This window comes from Eubalaena glacialis, chromosome 12 (genome assembly GCF_028564815.1).
Source record: "Eubalaena glacialis isolate mEubGla1 chromosome 12, mEubGla1.1.hap2.+ XY, whole genome shotgun sequence".
NCBI classification, from domain to species: Eukaryota; Metazoa; Chordata; class Mammalia; order Artiodactyla; family Balaenidae; genus Eubalaena; species Eubalaena glacialis.
The window spans coordinates 14185324-14199726 of NC_083727.1; the positions used below are offsets into that span (position 1 = coordinate 14185324).

Here is a 14403-nt window from a genome sequence, read left to right on the forward strand (position 1 = left end):
CATTCACGTAAGATTTTGTGGGAAAAGCAACAAAGATGAGACCGGAGATGACGATTAGGACCGGATAGTGGAATGTCTCATATACTAAGCAATTTGACCTTGACTCCTGGCCAGAATTCCTTATCTGAACCCCAGAACAGCATTTATTTTCTCAATTTTCACAAGGATGGAACATAACCCATACCATTCTAGGTACATAGAAGAGAGATTAATTCATTACATACAATGGATACTTTAGGATACTAGGGCTTAATTCGAGGGTTGAGAAAGGCTGAGTGAGGAACCTACTGATCTTTAAGCTGGAGATAAACATGTCAACTCTCTGGCTCCAGTGTAGACCAGAATGGCAAATAATAAGTAGCTGGAAGACCAGGGAAAGCTTTTCATAATGATCCAGATGAGAGAGACCAGAGCCTGAATTAAAGAAATGATAAGGGATGGAGCTTTATCTCTCAAAGAAACCATAACAGGATTTGGTAAAGAATTCAATGAGGGGCCCAGGGAAGGAGAAGTTAAGTTTAAGTCTTTGGTTTCTAGTTCAGAAGATGGCATGAATGGCGATGCCATTAACTGAGACATGAATATGACAGAAAAAGTAGTTTGGGAAGGGATAGAAAAATTAATTCAATGTAATATATGTTAAATTTTATGGGCCTGCAATATACTCAACAGGTAATGGCCAGGAAGGTAGCCGTGAAGGTGAGTGCCAAGTTCAAGAGAGAGGGTAGAGCTGCCAAAACAGTGAGAGTGAATATTTATCAGTCACTGTTGAAGGCACTTAACATATATTAATGTGTTTAATCCTCATAACCATTCTCTGCGGTAGAAACTCTCTTATTTCTATTTTATGGATGAGGAAATTAAGGCAAAAGGTGCTTAAATCATCTACCAAGTTCTCACAGCTAGTAAGTGTTGAAGACAAGGTGTAGACCCAGGCACTCTGACTTGAAGTGTTGTATGGCTACAGTTCTGTAAATGGAAGGCTTTAAGGCTTTGTAGGTGGTCGCTGAAGCCATTGGAGAAATAACAGGAAAATTATGCAGAGTGAACATTTGGTGGGAGGCCTGTACACCCCCAAGGATAGGAAGCATCTGAGGAACATTAGGAATTGTTTGACTTAGTATCAAGCTGTCCTTATTCCTGTGCCCCAGGCCCCTTGCTCAGGCCCTCTGACTTCACTCCTTGGATGAGGAACCCAAACTTTTTACAGTAGATCTCTGAGCCCCTACTGCTCTGTTCCTCAGTCCCGTGTCTTTGCAGCACTAATTCCTGATCATGGTCCCCAGTTTCTCCTGTAGTGGCCCCATGAGACTCCAGTGGCAGGAAAATGGGAACACCTTGAATTTATAAATGTATTTAATTATTCAACAAATATTTGTTGAACGTCTTCCATTTGCCAAGGACTATTTTAAGCTCTGGAGATACAGCAAAGAATTAAAACAGAATAGAACTCCTGCCCTCATGAAGCTTACATTTTAGTAGAATACTCCAGGAGTTATCCTGGTATCTTACATTTGTGAAGCACTTTTAATTTTCCAAAGCATTCCCAGCTACCGTCTCCCTAAGAGGTGACTATGGTAGCATGACTGTCCCCACATTGTAGACACCGGATCGGATACATATGGAACCTTGAGCCATTCTCCCAGGCTCCTGCAGTTCTTGCCACATAGATTTTTAAGCTAACCTTTGTGGATTTGCTCTTTGACAATTCTACGCAAAGCTCTGATTTAAATTTAAATTTAAAATCCTTTAGTGGGTTCACGTGGTGACATCAATTTCAAATTCACTTCAGTCTGGCATTTTTATAAATAATAGAATGTAGATATAAACACCTTGGCTAAGGCGAAATGGCACCATATAAAACTTTATCAAATACATATGACAGCTACAAATTATCAATGAAAGTGGTGACAACATTCTTATGTAGTAAACACAGAATACTATTTCTTGTTTCTTGTATCTTTATAAATCAGAATAAGCAAATTGTTTATTAAAAACATAATAAGCATATCAACCATATGCTATTTCTTGTTTCACCATTAATCAAAGTCAACAAAATGTTTGTGAGGACTTATTTATATTCCTGCAAGGTACCATGACGTGTCCCAGGAAGTGTCAGACACAGCCCTCCCCTCATGGAGTTTGTAATCTGCTTGTAGACAGGCTTGCTGGCATGAGATGAAAACTCACAATCCAGCCCAGTCCGTGATACAGTATGCAGTGACTGGCGTAAACAACAAATGTGACAGAGGCTGAGAAGGGGGCGTGTATGAACTCTGAGGTGGGCTGGATCATGAGGGAAACATTCATTTATTAAAAAGTAGAACTTAAAAACCTCTAAAGGGTTGTTCACAAATTATCCGGGTACCAAGGTGAAGGATAGAAAGTTCCAGACATTGGGAACAGGAAAAGAAGGGGAGATGGGTGAGGAGGTCTGGTTGGGGTGGGCTTTGAATGCCAAGTGAAGACTCTGGACTTGCCATTAACATTTTGTTTTTTGTTTTTTTTTGGTCCCTAACACTATCTAAAACCTCATAGAATCTAAAGATCCAAATGAAGGACTTTGAAGTAAGTGCTGAGCCTGTACAGGACTGGCTGAGTAAAACCGAGAAGATGGTGCATGAAAGCAGCAATCGCCTGTATGATCTGCCAGCCAAGAGGCGGGAACAGCAAAAGCTGCAGGTGATCAGCCCCTCAGCCGGTCTGGCCATCCCCCATCTACCACGCATTCAGATCAGAGGCATGTGAGCACCCTGGAGTTAGATTTTGCTGTCCTGAGATAGAGCGCACCTGTCCCCGATTTCAGAGGTCCTGTTTTCCAGCTTTCCTTTGAGGTGTGATTTGTCCGGTCCTGTAGGCCACACTGTGTGTAGCTTGGAAATAATAACGCGCCTTCGGGGCACACCTATGACTCGCCCGTGTTTGTTTCCTCGGTCTTGGGGCCGAAGCTTTGTCTGCGATGTGCTCTTCCCCAGCCTCTTAATAGTGACTTGCTTGTGCTTTTCAGTCTGTCCTTGAGGAAATAAACTGCTACGAGCCTCAGCTCCACAGGCTGAAAGAGAAAGCTCAGCAGCTGTGGGAGGGCCAAGCGGCCAGCAGGAGCTTTATGCACCGAGTGTCACAGCTGTCTTCTCAGTATCTAGCTCTAAGCAATTTAACAAAGGTAACGCCTGCCATGTGCTGTGTGTGAGTGTGGGCCCCAGGTCGCAGAGCTGGGGCCCGGGAGCCCGGGGCCCCGCGGCAGGGCTGAGGCGTGTAAGTGCTCTCCCTAGCCTTGCAAGCCCAGCCAAACATTTGTGCTGCATCATCTCCACATGCTTGTCTGAAAAGAGCAAAGGAAGTTTCAAACATCGAAGAGACTTCCCATCTCTATGATTGCACAAAATATTCCCTTTAATCCTGAAGTGGTATGTTCCCCAGAGCTTTTATTTTGAAGACTCAAAGCATAAACATAAGGCAGAGTTCAGAGTATTGTGTCTAAAGATACGCAGATTAAATTACTTTAGAAAAACAGGAATTTAAAGCAGTTTAAATTTATTTAGAGGACTAAATAGAGTGAGTGGGGGATCATTTTTTTCCGTTTGTCTCAATTCTTTATATTCATTACATAGTAGTCAAAGATGTGTTGATTGAGAGTTTCAGTTCAGATTCTAGAGCAGAGCTCAAAATTGGCAATGATTCCTATAACTAATTAAAGCGCTTTTCTAACAACTTAGAAAAAAGTAAATGGGATCCCACAGTGACCTCACTTAGAGCCTTCAGCAGACCCATCTTGAACTTTGTAGGGCCGGCCTACCTTGAGCTTTATGGCCTTGTAACATTTGTTCCCTATATTTCCCTTTTGTATTTCAGATCTGAGAATGTAGGGAACCTGCTGTAACTTGGCTTTGCCTGTTTTAGTGTGGGCTTACTCCTGGCCTGCTGTTTGCATCCCCAATAAAACATCATTGAGAGAGCCAAATAGCATAGGTGCTGGAGTAAAAGAGTCTGTGTTTACACCAATGTTTTTTACATTTTTTGTCTTTAGAAAATCTGGCACATATCTGAAATTAGAATAAATTAAGGCCATATTCCTTTGTATTTATTTAGATACCAAAAAATCAATAGATACTCAAATGCTTTAAGAACTGAAAATTATGTTCATAAAATCTTCACTGTTGGATATAAGCTTTAATTAATAAATAAAACCACATTTACGGTCCCAATTTAGGGATATTACAGAATCTCAGATAATTGTTTTTTTAGAACCGGCTACAATGTAGGTCATGTGGGTATGTGGTATCAGTAGAGCCAAATGTGATCATGTGAGAGCAGAAGCTACTTCAGTGGGCTTCCCAAACAAGGTGTGAGGAAGACATTAATGAAATTTCTGAAAAATATCCCAATTGTCGTAAAGAAGAGTAGCGAGTAAGCTGAGGGGCACTAAATTGTCATTGTAATCTTTCTGCTTCTTGACCCGATTATTCTCATAGTTTTACTCTTTAGAAAGCTATTTCACATCTCGTAGATTCATACAGCCTTGCATTGTATCTGTGAGCATATGAACCTATGGCTGATCGCAGTTGTTTGGAACAAAGGGTTAGCTTTACAATCTGAGTAGCTTCAGGGTGTGAAGTCTCTGTGGAAGGGACAGCTGGAAAACGATTTCTGTCATTTCCAGGAGAAAGTGTCAAGACTGGACAGAATCGTTGCAGAACACAATCAGTTCTCCCTCGGGATTAAAGACCTGCAAGAGTGGATGACAGATGCGGTCCACATGCTGGATTCTTACTGCCACCCGACCTCTGACAAGAGCGTGCTGGACAGCAGGATGCTCAAGCTTGAGGTGTGCCTTTTATGAGAAATGTCTCTAATTTACAGAATTTGTTTTTCTCAAAAGTTCTCGAGTCTCCGTCTGTCTGGTATGATAATGTCACACTCTGTCCACGAGAAATCCAAGAATGCTCCGTGGATATGATCCTGTTTGCATAGGGAGGCTTTGCTGAAGCATTCCTGAATTGACTGAGCTCAGATATACTCAGTCATAAATACTTTACAAAAATTAAAATAAAATAAGGAAATTTCCTGGCAGTCCAGTGGTTAGGACTCTGTGCTTTCACTGCCGAGGGCGTGGGTTCAATCCCTGGTTGGGGGAATAAGGTCCCGCAAGCCGCACAGCGTGGCCAAAAAAATAAAAATTAAAAAAAAAAATTTTAAATAAAAAATAACAACCCCAAAATGGTTACTTGCTTGATATAGCCAGTTAAGAGGCTAGTTTCAAATTACATCACAGGCACATTTATTCTGAGAAATACTTGGTTGAAACATTTTATCGGGCAAAACCTTTCCCATCTTGTTCAACTCACTTGCCTGCCTGTATCAGTTAGTCCGTTCTTCTCCCATCACAAGATAATTAGTTCTATGTTAGTTTACGTTTGTGATAAAGCAGTCATTCTGCGTTCATTTACCTGTCATTTATACACTGGGTGTCTTCTGGGAGATTGGCACTCTGTCTTGATACCAAAGATTCAAAAATGAATAAAATATGGTCATTGTCCTCAAGGATTTCATTGTCTGAGGCTGGAGGCTGAAACACAGAAGACAGTAATAATAATTACGGTGCTGTGGACACACAGAGGAGTGGAGCTGGGCAAGGGGCATCGGGTTGAGAGCTGAGGCAGGTTTCTCAGAAAGCCTGATACCTCAGCGGAGATTTCAGAGTGGGACCAAAAGAGCAAAAGCTGAAGAAAGCCAACAGCATGGTGTGTGAGACGTTACTAGCAGTTCTTTCCTGCTGCAGCAAAAGCTGATGGCCATGACTGGCTGAAACTGAATCTGTAGAGGTTGGCAAGGTCCAGATGAGAGAGAGAGATGCAACTTTACCTTTTAGGTGATAAACACCAGTTTTATAACTTTGAATTCAAAGATCCTTCTTATATAGCAAAAGAATAGTGCTTGTGAAGAACTTGCAATATATAAATTAATATATAATATGAATTAAGCTATTTCTTTCAGTTTGTTGTATGAGAGACCTTAACCTTTATAGAGCTCTTCATCCAGTGACCTTTGAGAATTCAGGAATCCTATTGTCATCTATTTTTCTCTTATTAAAAAACAGTAAAATTAAACTTCAGTGGAAATTAGGGATTATTCAGAGAATAATAATGACCTGAAAGGCCAAGGCCACTCAGGCTGGTGACTGGTTACTGGCACCACCAGCAAGTGACTCTCCCGTCCTCCACCTGATAAGCTTGAGAGAACCGGGGCTCAACCCAACTGCAGATCATCTGCTATCCACAGGGACTCTGAAATATTTAAAGCTAGAAATGTTAGATAAGCAAATGACAAAGGACTTCTGTATGTGCTTTTTTTACAGGCTCTATTATCAGTGAAACAGGAAAAAGAGATCCAGATGAAAATGATATTGACCAGAGGGGAATCTGTGCTTCAGAATACCTCTGCGGAAGGCATTCCTGCCCTTCAGCAGGAGCTGCAGAGTGTGAAGGATATGTGGGCATCCCTTTTGTCTGCAGCGATTCGTTGTAAAAGGTTAGTGAAGCTGAAGGGCTGCTGTGAAGTCATTGCTAAAAGATCTACAGGATAGCTCAGTAACAGACTGTCCCGGGGTTCTCCCTTTCTCTCTCTCTCTCTCTCTCTCCCCCTCACCCTCCCCCCCGCCCCGTCCCAATCTCTTTCTCTCTATTGCCCTGCTCCGTTATTTTTTCCTCCCTTTCTTCCTTCCTGCTTCCCTCCCTCCTTCCTTCCTTTTCTTTTTTCTTCTTGGAACAAAAGAACCTGGCAGGCACGATCTTTCATTTAGGTTGACCTGCAGTACTATGTCTGTGTTTTCATATAACTACATGTTTCTTTGTGTTGATGTTCACTGCTTAAAAAGTCAAAAGATAAACACATGTTTAATCATGTGAAGATATATTAGATATATTAAAACCAATCAGTTTACTTGGGAAGTAGCCCCAGAAAACACCAGTAGGTGGTGGGAACAACACGTGAGAAAGGGAGGGCAGCCAGTAACATGGGCAGCTGGAGCTTACCCCCAGCAGGCGTTGCTGGGAGCCAGTGTAGACAGAGCGTGTCTGGGAATTACCCATGGAGAGCAGGGGAGCTGGAATGTTTGTAAACAAACTGCCATGAGTCAGGCAGGCAGTCGAGGATTGCCTCCAGGGGACGACAATCCCTGGCATTTCTTGCCTACAGTGCCCTCAAGCTGAGAGGGCACCAGGGACCAAGGATGCCCTCGGGCCAAGAGGGCAGGGAGTTGGCCTTTGGAGGACCGGTTGGCAGCGTAGTGCAGGGGTCTGGACGGAGGGTGGAGCGCAGAGTGTCTGCTACAGAAGGGTTCAAGCCTGTTAGTAAAATTAGACACAAATGATTAATGGAGTTAAACATGTAACATCTGTATTGAGAGAAGCAAGTGCTTAATTTATCAGTAAGATAAATCATCAGGTTTTAATAATTAGACCAATTCAGGAAATGTTAGCCTATATCATTTGTGATTTTCTGATTTTTAAATCTCATGCAAGATAGTGACTGTGCTTGTTCTTGTTCGGTTCTTCCTTCCTTCTCTTATTACTTTTTTTTCTCTCCTCTGGATGTCCTACTCAACTTGATGGAGTTAAATATTGCTTCTCTTTCTGCCCTGAGTCTTGGCTCCGAAAAGCCTCGCTCAGGGCATCTCTCCGTCCTTCCTGCTGCTCGGTGACAGCAGTGCTGCTTGAGGTTATTTTTAGCAGGGATGCAGGGAAGGCACATTTCTCCTGGACTTTCGCTGGGGACACCCCTCACCCCCCAGCCAAGACTCGGCCGGGGGAGTCTGGTACAGAAACCCCTGTCTCAGAAAGGGGAAACACGTGTGTTTTCTGTTCCTTCAACTCACCAGAACAGGAGTTGCAGTCAAGCCTGGGGTTACACTGATGGGAAATGTGAGGTTCCAAAGCCAGTGTGCTGCCCTCATCCCTGGTCTCCGAGTCCTCGTAAATCTGGGGAGCAGGAGGTGCCTGGGGCCTGTGATGCCCAGTGTGTGGGTGTTGGGGTCCAAAGGGAGCCAGCGCTGTGGACTGCATGGGGGTACCAGGCGTTCTGGGTGGTGTTTATGCAGGTACTTGCTTTATAAATCATTAAACTGATCATGTCTGTTCTAAAAAAAAAAACAAAAACCTGACTCCAGGTTTTATATCCAGTGCCTCTTCTCCACCCGTTGGCCTGGACTTCACTAACCCTTGCTTCTCAAGGCTGTGCTTGCCAGGGACCCAGACTCGGATCTGATAAGCCAGAGCAGCCCCTCTCAATCCTGCCCCGTCCTGATCTATGGACTTCCTGCTGGGAGAGTAGACAGAACCAACACAGTGATAGAGATCAGACAGATTGGATGTACATGGCTTCTCCGTGTAGATTACTGTCCTTTCAATTACCTTTCAGTCAACTTGAAGGAGCTCTTTCTAAGTGGACAAGTTATCAGGACGATGTTCGACAGTTTTCCAGCTGGATGGACAGCGTGGAGACCAGCCTAAACGAATCCGAAAGGCAGTGTGCAGAAGTGCGGGAGAAAACAGCCGCTCTCGGGAAAGCCAAGGTGGGACCTGGATTTCAGATTCCATTTGTTTTCTGACACGTGCTTCAGAGTTGCCATAGTTGTACAGAAATGTGCTCACCTGAATCCTAGGGCTGTCCACATAGGCAAACTCTATTTGAGGGGTTTACTATAATTTCTAATGGCTTCTTAACCTAAACTTTTGTTTGTGGCTATTTTGTTAGTCAGTGAAAATGTCCTCTTCCAGGAAAACCTCATAGACGCATGTTTTATGATATATTTAAAATTTGGCAACTTGTAATAGCTTTTCATATCTTCAGCCTGCTCGTCATTCGGAAGTAAAAGTACTTTCTTTTCTATCACATCCTTTTATATTTCTACTTTTATATATTTTTCATAATGCTTATATTAATACAGTACTACATGTAAAGATTATTTAATAGATAGATGGATAGATCGATGGTAGATAGATAGATAGATAGATACTGGAGGTATGTTCTTAAACCTCTTTTTTGCTGATATTAGTATTCACACATAACATTTTGGAAACCTTTGTTTTATTCATCCAGGGCATATTCATTGGATGGCCTGTTCTACCTAAAACTTATTGTGTCCTAAACAGTACTTATCATCTTCTACCCCAAATCCTTCACACTCCTATATTCTCAGTGTCAGTTCTTTTGTGTCACCCCACACTGAATACCCGAAACTGGGAACCTCGTTTCCCCACCTCCTTCTTTCTTACCCCCGCTTTGAATTAGGCAGTAGGTCTTGCTGATTCCAGTTCAGAAATGTCTCCTGACTCTAATCCATCCTTCTTTTCCTAAATTGCAGCAGCTCACCTCGTCTCTTGTCTCCATCTCCCGTTATCTTCATATGAAGGTGAATGTCTCTCTTTCCTGCCTGAGAGTTCCGTTGCTTTCCACTGTTTACAGTGTCATACCACTCTCCCTCCTCTAGTTTGTAAGAATTTTAATAATCTCTTTGCCAGCCTCATTTTGCTCACTCTTCCACCCTCCTTCCACCCTTGTGCCAGTCTTACTGTATTTCTCACTGTTTCCTGAATGTGCCACATTAAATGGAATTAAACGATTCCATGCCTTTGCAGAATCTCTTCCCTTTTTCACAGAATACTTTAGCTGTGCCCCGGCACCTGGCAACCTTCTACTTACCTTTCTGAATTAGTTCAGAGGCTATCTTTTCTATGATACCACCACCACCCGAGGCTTCATTAGTTCTTCTGTTCTCTGTTGTTCACATCTCTTTATCAGTTTTATAGAATATATGCTTACATACCTCTCTCCCTCAGTGGTTAAAGATGCTTAATTTTCTTTTTATCCTATGCATTTGGCTCTCTGTCTGACACAGAGCAAATGCTGAGTAAAAGTTATTTGAATGACTAAATGGCCTTACGTGACCTATGCCAAATCACTTAACATTTCTGGGTTTGCATGAGTGTTTGCATCTGAAAATTAATCTACTCATAATTATCTACCCATCGTATTGTTATATTGATCTATTGCTTTATTAATTATTCATCTATTCAATAAATATTTATTGAGAACTCGCTACATGCAGGCATTGTGCTCAATTCCAGGTAAATAAAACAGACAAAGGTTGTATTCTGGAGGGGACACCTATACTCGTCCGAGAATGCATGAATAAACAAATAATTATAACTGGTGATAAGTGCCCTGAAGAAAAAACTGTATGTTATGAGAGAGAGTCATTGGGACAGGGCAATTATGGACTGCTTGGAGTCGGGGGAGAGGGAGGAGAGACTGGAAAGACATCTCTGAAGTAGTAGACGGAAATGATGCCCTAAGGAATTTAGTGCAGAGAAATCAGTCTGGGGAGGAAGTGGGAAAAGAGCATTTCAGATGGAATAATCAGCATGTCCCTGAGGAGGGAGAGAACCTGGCTCAGATAAGAGGGAGCTAGAAGAAAGGCTGGGTGTTGCTGGAGCCGAGAATAAATGGATGGGTGCTGCCAGGTGATCTGGCAGAGGTGGCAGGGACCAGATCCTGCATTGCCATGAGGTTGCTAGCCTGTGGATTTTCTACTTGATCCTGACGGCCTTGGGAAGATAATCAATGTTTTAAGCTGGGGAGTGACACGATTCCCTTTAGAATCTTACAATCTTTTATCACTCAAGCTGCTGTGTAGAGTGTGGACAAAGGGACTGGGCAGGAACTGGGGGCAGGGAATCTGCCCAGCAGGATATTGCAAAAGTCCAAGTAAAAGGTGATAGCAGGGGCTGGCGGTTTGCAGGAGACAGGAGAACACATGTCAGGATATAGTGAAGAGATAGAACTAACAGGATTTCATCATGGATGGAAGGAGAAAGGGTGACTCCAGTGGTGTGAATTGACCAGCTGGGTGGGAATGGTAGCATTTACTGTTTGAAAAAAGACTGAAGGGGAAGGAGGTTTATTGGTGGCTGGGGAAGGATGGGAATGGAGTAGAGCTCAAGAGCCCATTTTTGGACAAATTAAGTTTGAGGTTTCCAAGTCAACTGGAATCAGTATCTCAGAGACAGTTCTGGGCCAGATATCAAATACACCCCCCGACTCATATAGATATAGATATAGATATAGATATAGATATAGATATAGATATAGATATATAGATGGATGGATAGAGTGATCTATCTTTCTGTCTACAGATAGATAACCTGAGATCACTTGCCAAGTATGCAGTTAAAATATCCTAATTTTAGTAGTACCATTGATATGATTATATATGCACCAATTCCTTTGTTTTTTTAAAATGTTCTCTAGTTATTAAATGAAGAAGTGCTGAGCCACAGCAGCTTGCTGGAGACCATTGAAGTCAAAGGAGCTGGCATGACAGAGCACTATGTCACCCAGTTAGAATTCCAGGACCTGCAAGAACGATACAGAGACATCAGAGAGCGGACCAAGGTATGGCTCACCGTGTTCCAGGCAAACCCACTGAAAATGCAGTGTTTGGAGCTGTGCTTATTTAAAGACTCATTTATTTGGGGCAATGACAGCCTTGTGAAAGCAGATAGAACAAAAAAATGCAAAATGAATTTTAATACTTTGAATACCCCACTGGCAAAACCAAACAAAAACCCTCAACTATTGTTAGGATATGAAAGTTACTGAAGGAAAATAATTCTCAATTAAAAAGTCCTAGAAATGTACCTATTGTAGAAAAATTGGGGGCAGCTTCATAAGGAAGACTCATAAGTTCTTTAATATGTCTGGTGATGAAAATTTTCTAAAGCAGGAAATAATCACCAATAATATTTATAATACCGTGCTTTATTTATTTCTTTGTGAACTTTCAGCACACCTTACTTTATTAGACAAAGTACATGAAAAATTAAATCCACAGTGAGTCCCAATCCTCACTGACGGCACAATATAAGAATTTCAGTTTTCTTCATTAGCAAAAATGTATTTTTATGACAAATAAAGTTAATTCATTTTTTGGAATATCCATGTGACATTTCATAAGGAATTCAGAGATCAGGAAGATAATTCAAGAAAGTGATCTTTAAGACCCCTTTTACTCCTAATATTACATTTTTTTATATTTTTTACCTAAATCTTAATGTTTTACTCTTCTAGGAAACATTCATATTTTAATGATTTAATAATCATGCTTTTTTAAAATTCCGAAAGTGAATTCTTACAGTACGTTGAAACTGCATGTAGAAATGTATTCCCATCTTAATCATCTTACATGCTAATAATAGGAAGCAGTAACCAAGTCTGAAAAACTAGTTCGCCTGCACCAGGAGTATCAGAGAGACTTGAAGGCATTTGAAGCTTGGCTGGAGCAAGAGCGAGAAAAGCTTGACCGATATTCACTTCTTGAAGGTGATGCCCACACTCACGAGACAACGTTGCGGGATCTTCAGGTAAAGTCTACTTCATCATAAAACAAAGGAATTTTCATTCTGAATGTGGAATCATTATTTTAAGCAGTGGGAAGTTACTGTGACCTTAAATCCTATAAACAGCTGATATATATTAAGTGAAACCCTAGTAAGGTCTGATCTGTAGCATTTTGGGACCTCGGTAGCGTATGCTAGTCGAGATCGTTTGATAGGCAGTTTAGACTGAGCAGGACTGGATCTTGAGGAATTCGTTAAGTTACTAAGGTGGCCTCTGACAGGAGTGCCTAGTGGTCTCATTTATGGTATTGACTGGCCCACCTGCCTGTTGCTCCCTAAAGGATTGAATTAGATGTGGAACACAGCTGCAGGAGTCAATAGCACGTGACACTTCTCAAAGTCAAATCGGTGGCACCATCTTAGGCCATCTGGTTTTAACCCAAATCTCCCACATTGCTGAGGATACAGGCCCAGGGACAGAGACCTAGAAGAAGGAATTCGAGGAGCTAGAAAAAGCACTGGTGCTCAGGTGAGCAGTCTGATATTCAGGGCCAGATGGCAAACCTCATGGGGAAAGTGGTCCTAACCCACTTATTCATTGACTCATTCAACATTTACTGAACACCTAATGCAGTGCAGACACTGTACTTGGCTAGCTAGTACAGGTAAAGATGATTAAAATATTTTTCTTGCCTGCAAGGAACTTGCATTCTAAAGAAATGCAGACCCATTGATAGGTCGTAATGATCTATCTAACAATGTGATAAGGACATTAATAGAACTACTCTATTATTAGGGATCTTATGGGAGCATCAAAGAGAGCCCCTTAATCTTACCTGGAGAGACAGGTAGGGGTCAGGGGGTTCCCAAGAAGGGGAAACCAGGCACACAGAGTAGAGAACAGAGAAAGGCCAGCAAGACAACTCTGTGTCCCACCAGCTCTGTGTTGGAACTTACTGAACACTGTCAGCTCTTATCGGAATTGGTTCAGGATTGGGCAAGATGTACCTACAGCTCACACAAGGTGGAAAAGCAGGACTGAGATGGTCATCGCTGGCATATAACATTTCTGGCTATTTCAGTGGGTCTCAGGGAGTGTTGTGTAATGGCGGGAGTGCACGGGTGGGATTAGGAAGCTGAGACTCTGACTTATGGTGAGAACTGACCCTGGGTGACTTTGGCGGAGGTAAACGTCTCTGACTCAGTTTTCTCCACAGAGTTGTTCTGAGGAAGGATTAGATGAGATGGGAGAAAAATCTTATTTAAATAATAGTCCATTCATGAAATAAATACACAGCAGAAGTTGAAGAGTCATAGTTTCATTAGCTTATTTAAGGATCTCATCCATTTTATTCTTAATAGTAGCATACCCTGGTCTGCTAGGTTTAACTGTTGTAATTTATCTTAATGGAATGGACTTTGTTTTCTGGCTATAACCTCTCCCAGCACTTCACTCCAGACATTCTTGGCAAGCAAATGCCAAGCTCTCCAAGTTCTGTGTAGGAACTGGGCCAAGAAGTCACTTGTCACCAGCAGGTGTTTCTCCTGTTCCAGAAGAAAATGTTTCACTTTGGTCAGTATTAATGTAGCCCAAACCCAAACCTAACTCCAACCTCTCAGTTCACTGTGTATTAATTCTTATTGACACTGTCTTATTTTGAGTCACCACAAATGTTAAAAAGGGAGGGGAGACGCTAAGGCAGAAATTGGTGGTGGAGACGTGACATTCCAACTGCACTACTTCAGGGTCCTGATGTCCTACAGCTCGCTTAGTCATCTGGGGATCTGCCAGCAGTGTGAAACATGTTCACAAATTATTTTGCATTTACTGAAGGCTTAATTTGAGTCTTAGAACACATAGATTTTTAAAATATTTAACTATATTTTCCCCTCAGAATAAGTACTTGAAATGTGGTATACATATATAAGAATTTATCTAATGCAGTGATTTGTAGAATAGTGAAAACTGCTATTAAATAGGGAAAGGGTGATATATTAAGAAGATTAG

General features: G+C 41.9%; 1 protein-coding gene across 1 annotated transcript in view; it reads left to right on the plus strand.

Moving 5' to 3' along the window:
- SYNE1 (spectrin repeat containing nuclear envelope protein 1) overlaps window positions 1-14403 on the plus strand; it is a 448877-nt gene that overhangs the window by 221101 nt on the left and 213373 nt on the right. Inside the window, exons 58-64 of the mRNA XM_061207647.1 lie at window positions 2539-2682; window positions 3008-3163; window positions 4661-4825; window positions 6356-6528; window positions 8416-8569; window positions 11308-11451; window positions 12255-12419. Coding sequence (XP_061063630.1) covers window positions 2539-2682; window positions 3008-3163; window positions 4661-4825; window positions 6356-6528; window positions 8416-8569; window positions 11308-11451; window positions 12255-12419 — 1101 coding nt within the window. The remainder of the gene's footprint in view (window positions 1-2538; window positions 2683-3007; window positions 3164-4660; window positions 4826-6355; window positions 6529-8415; window positions 8570-11307; window positions 11452-12254; window positions 12420-14403) is intronic.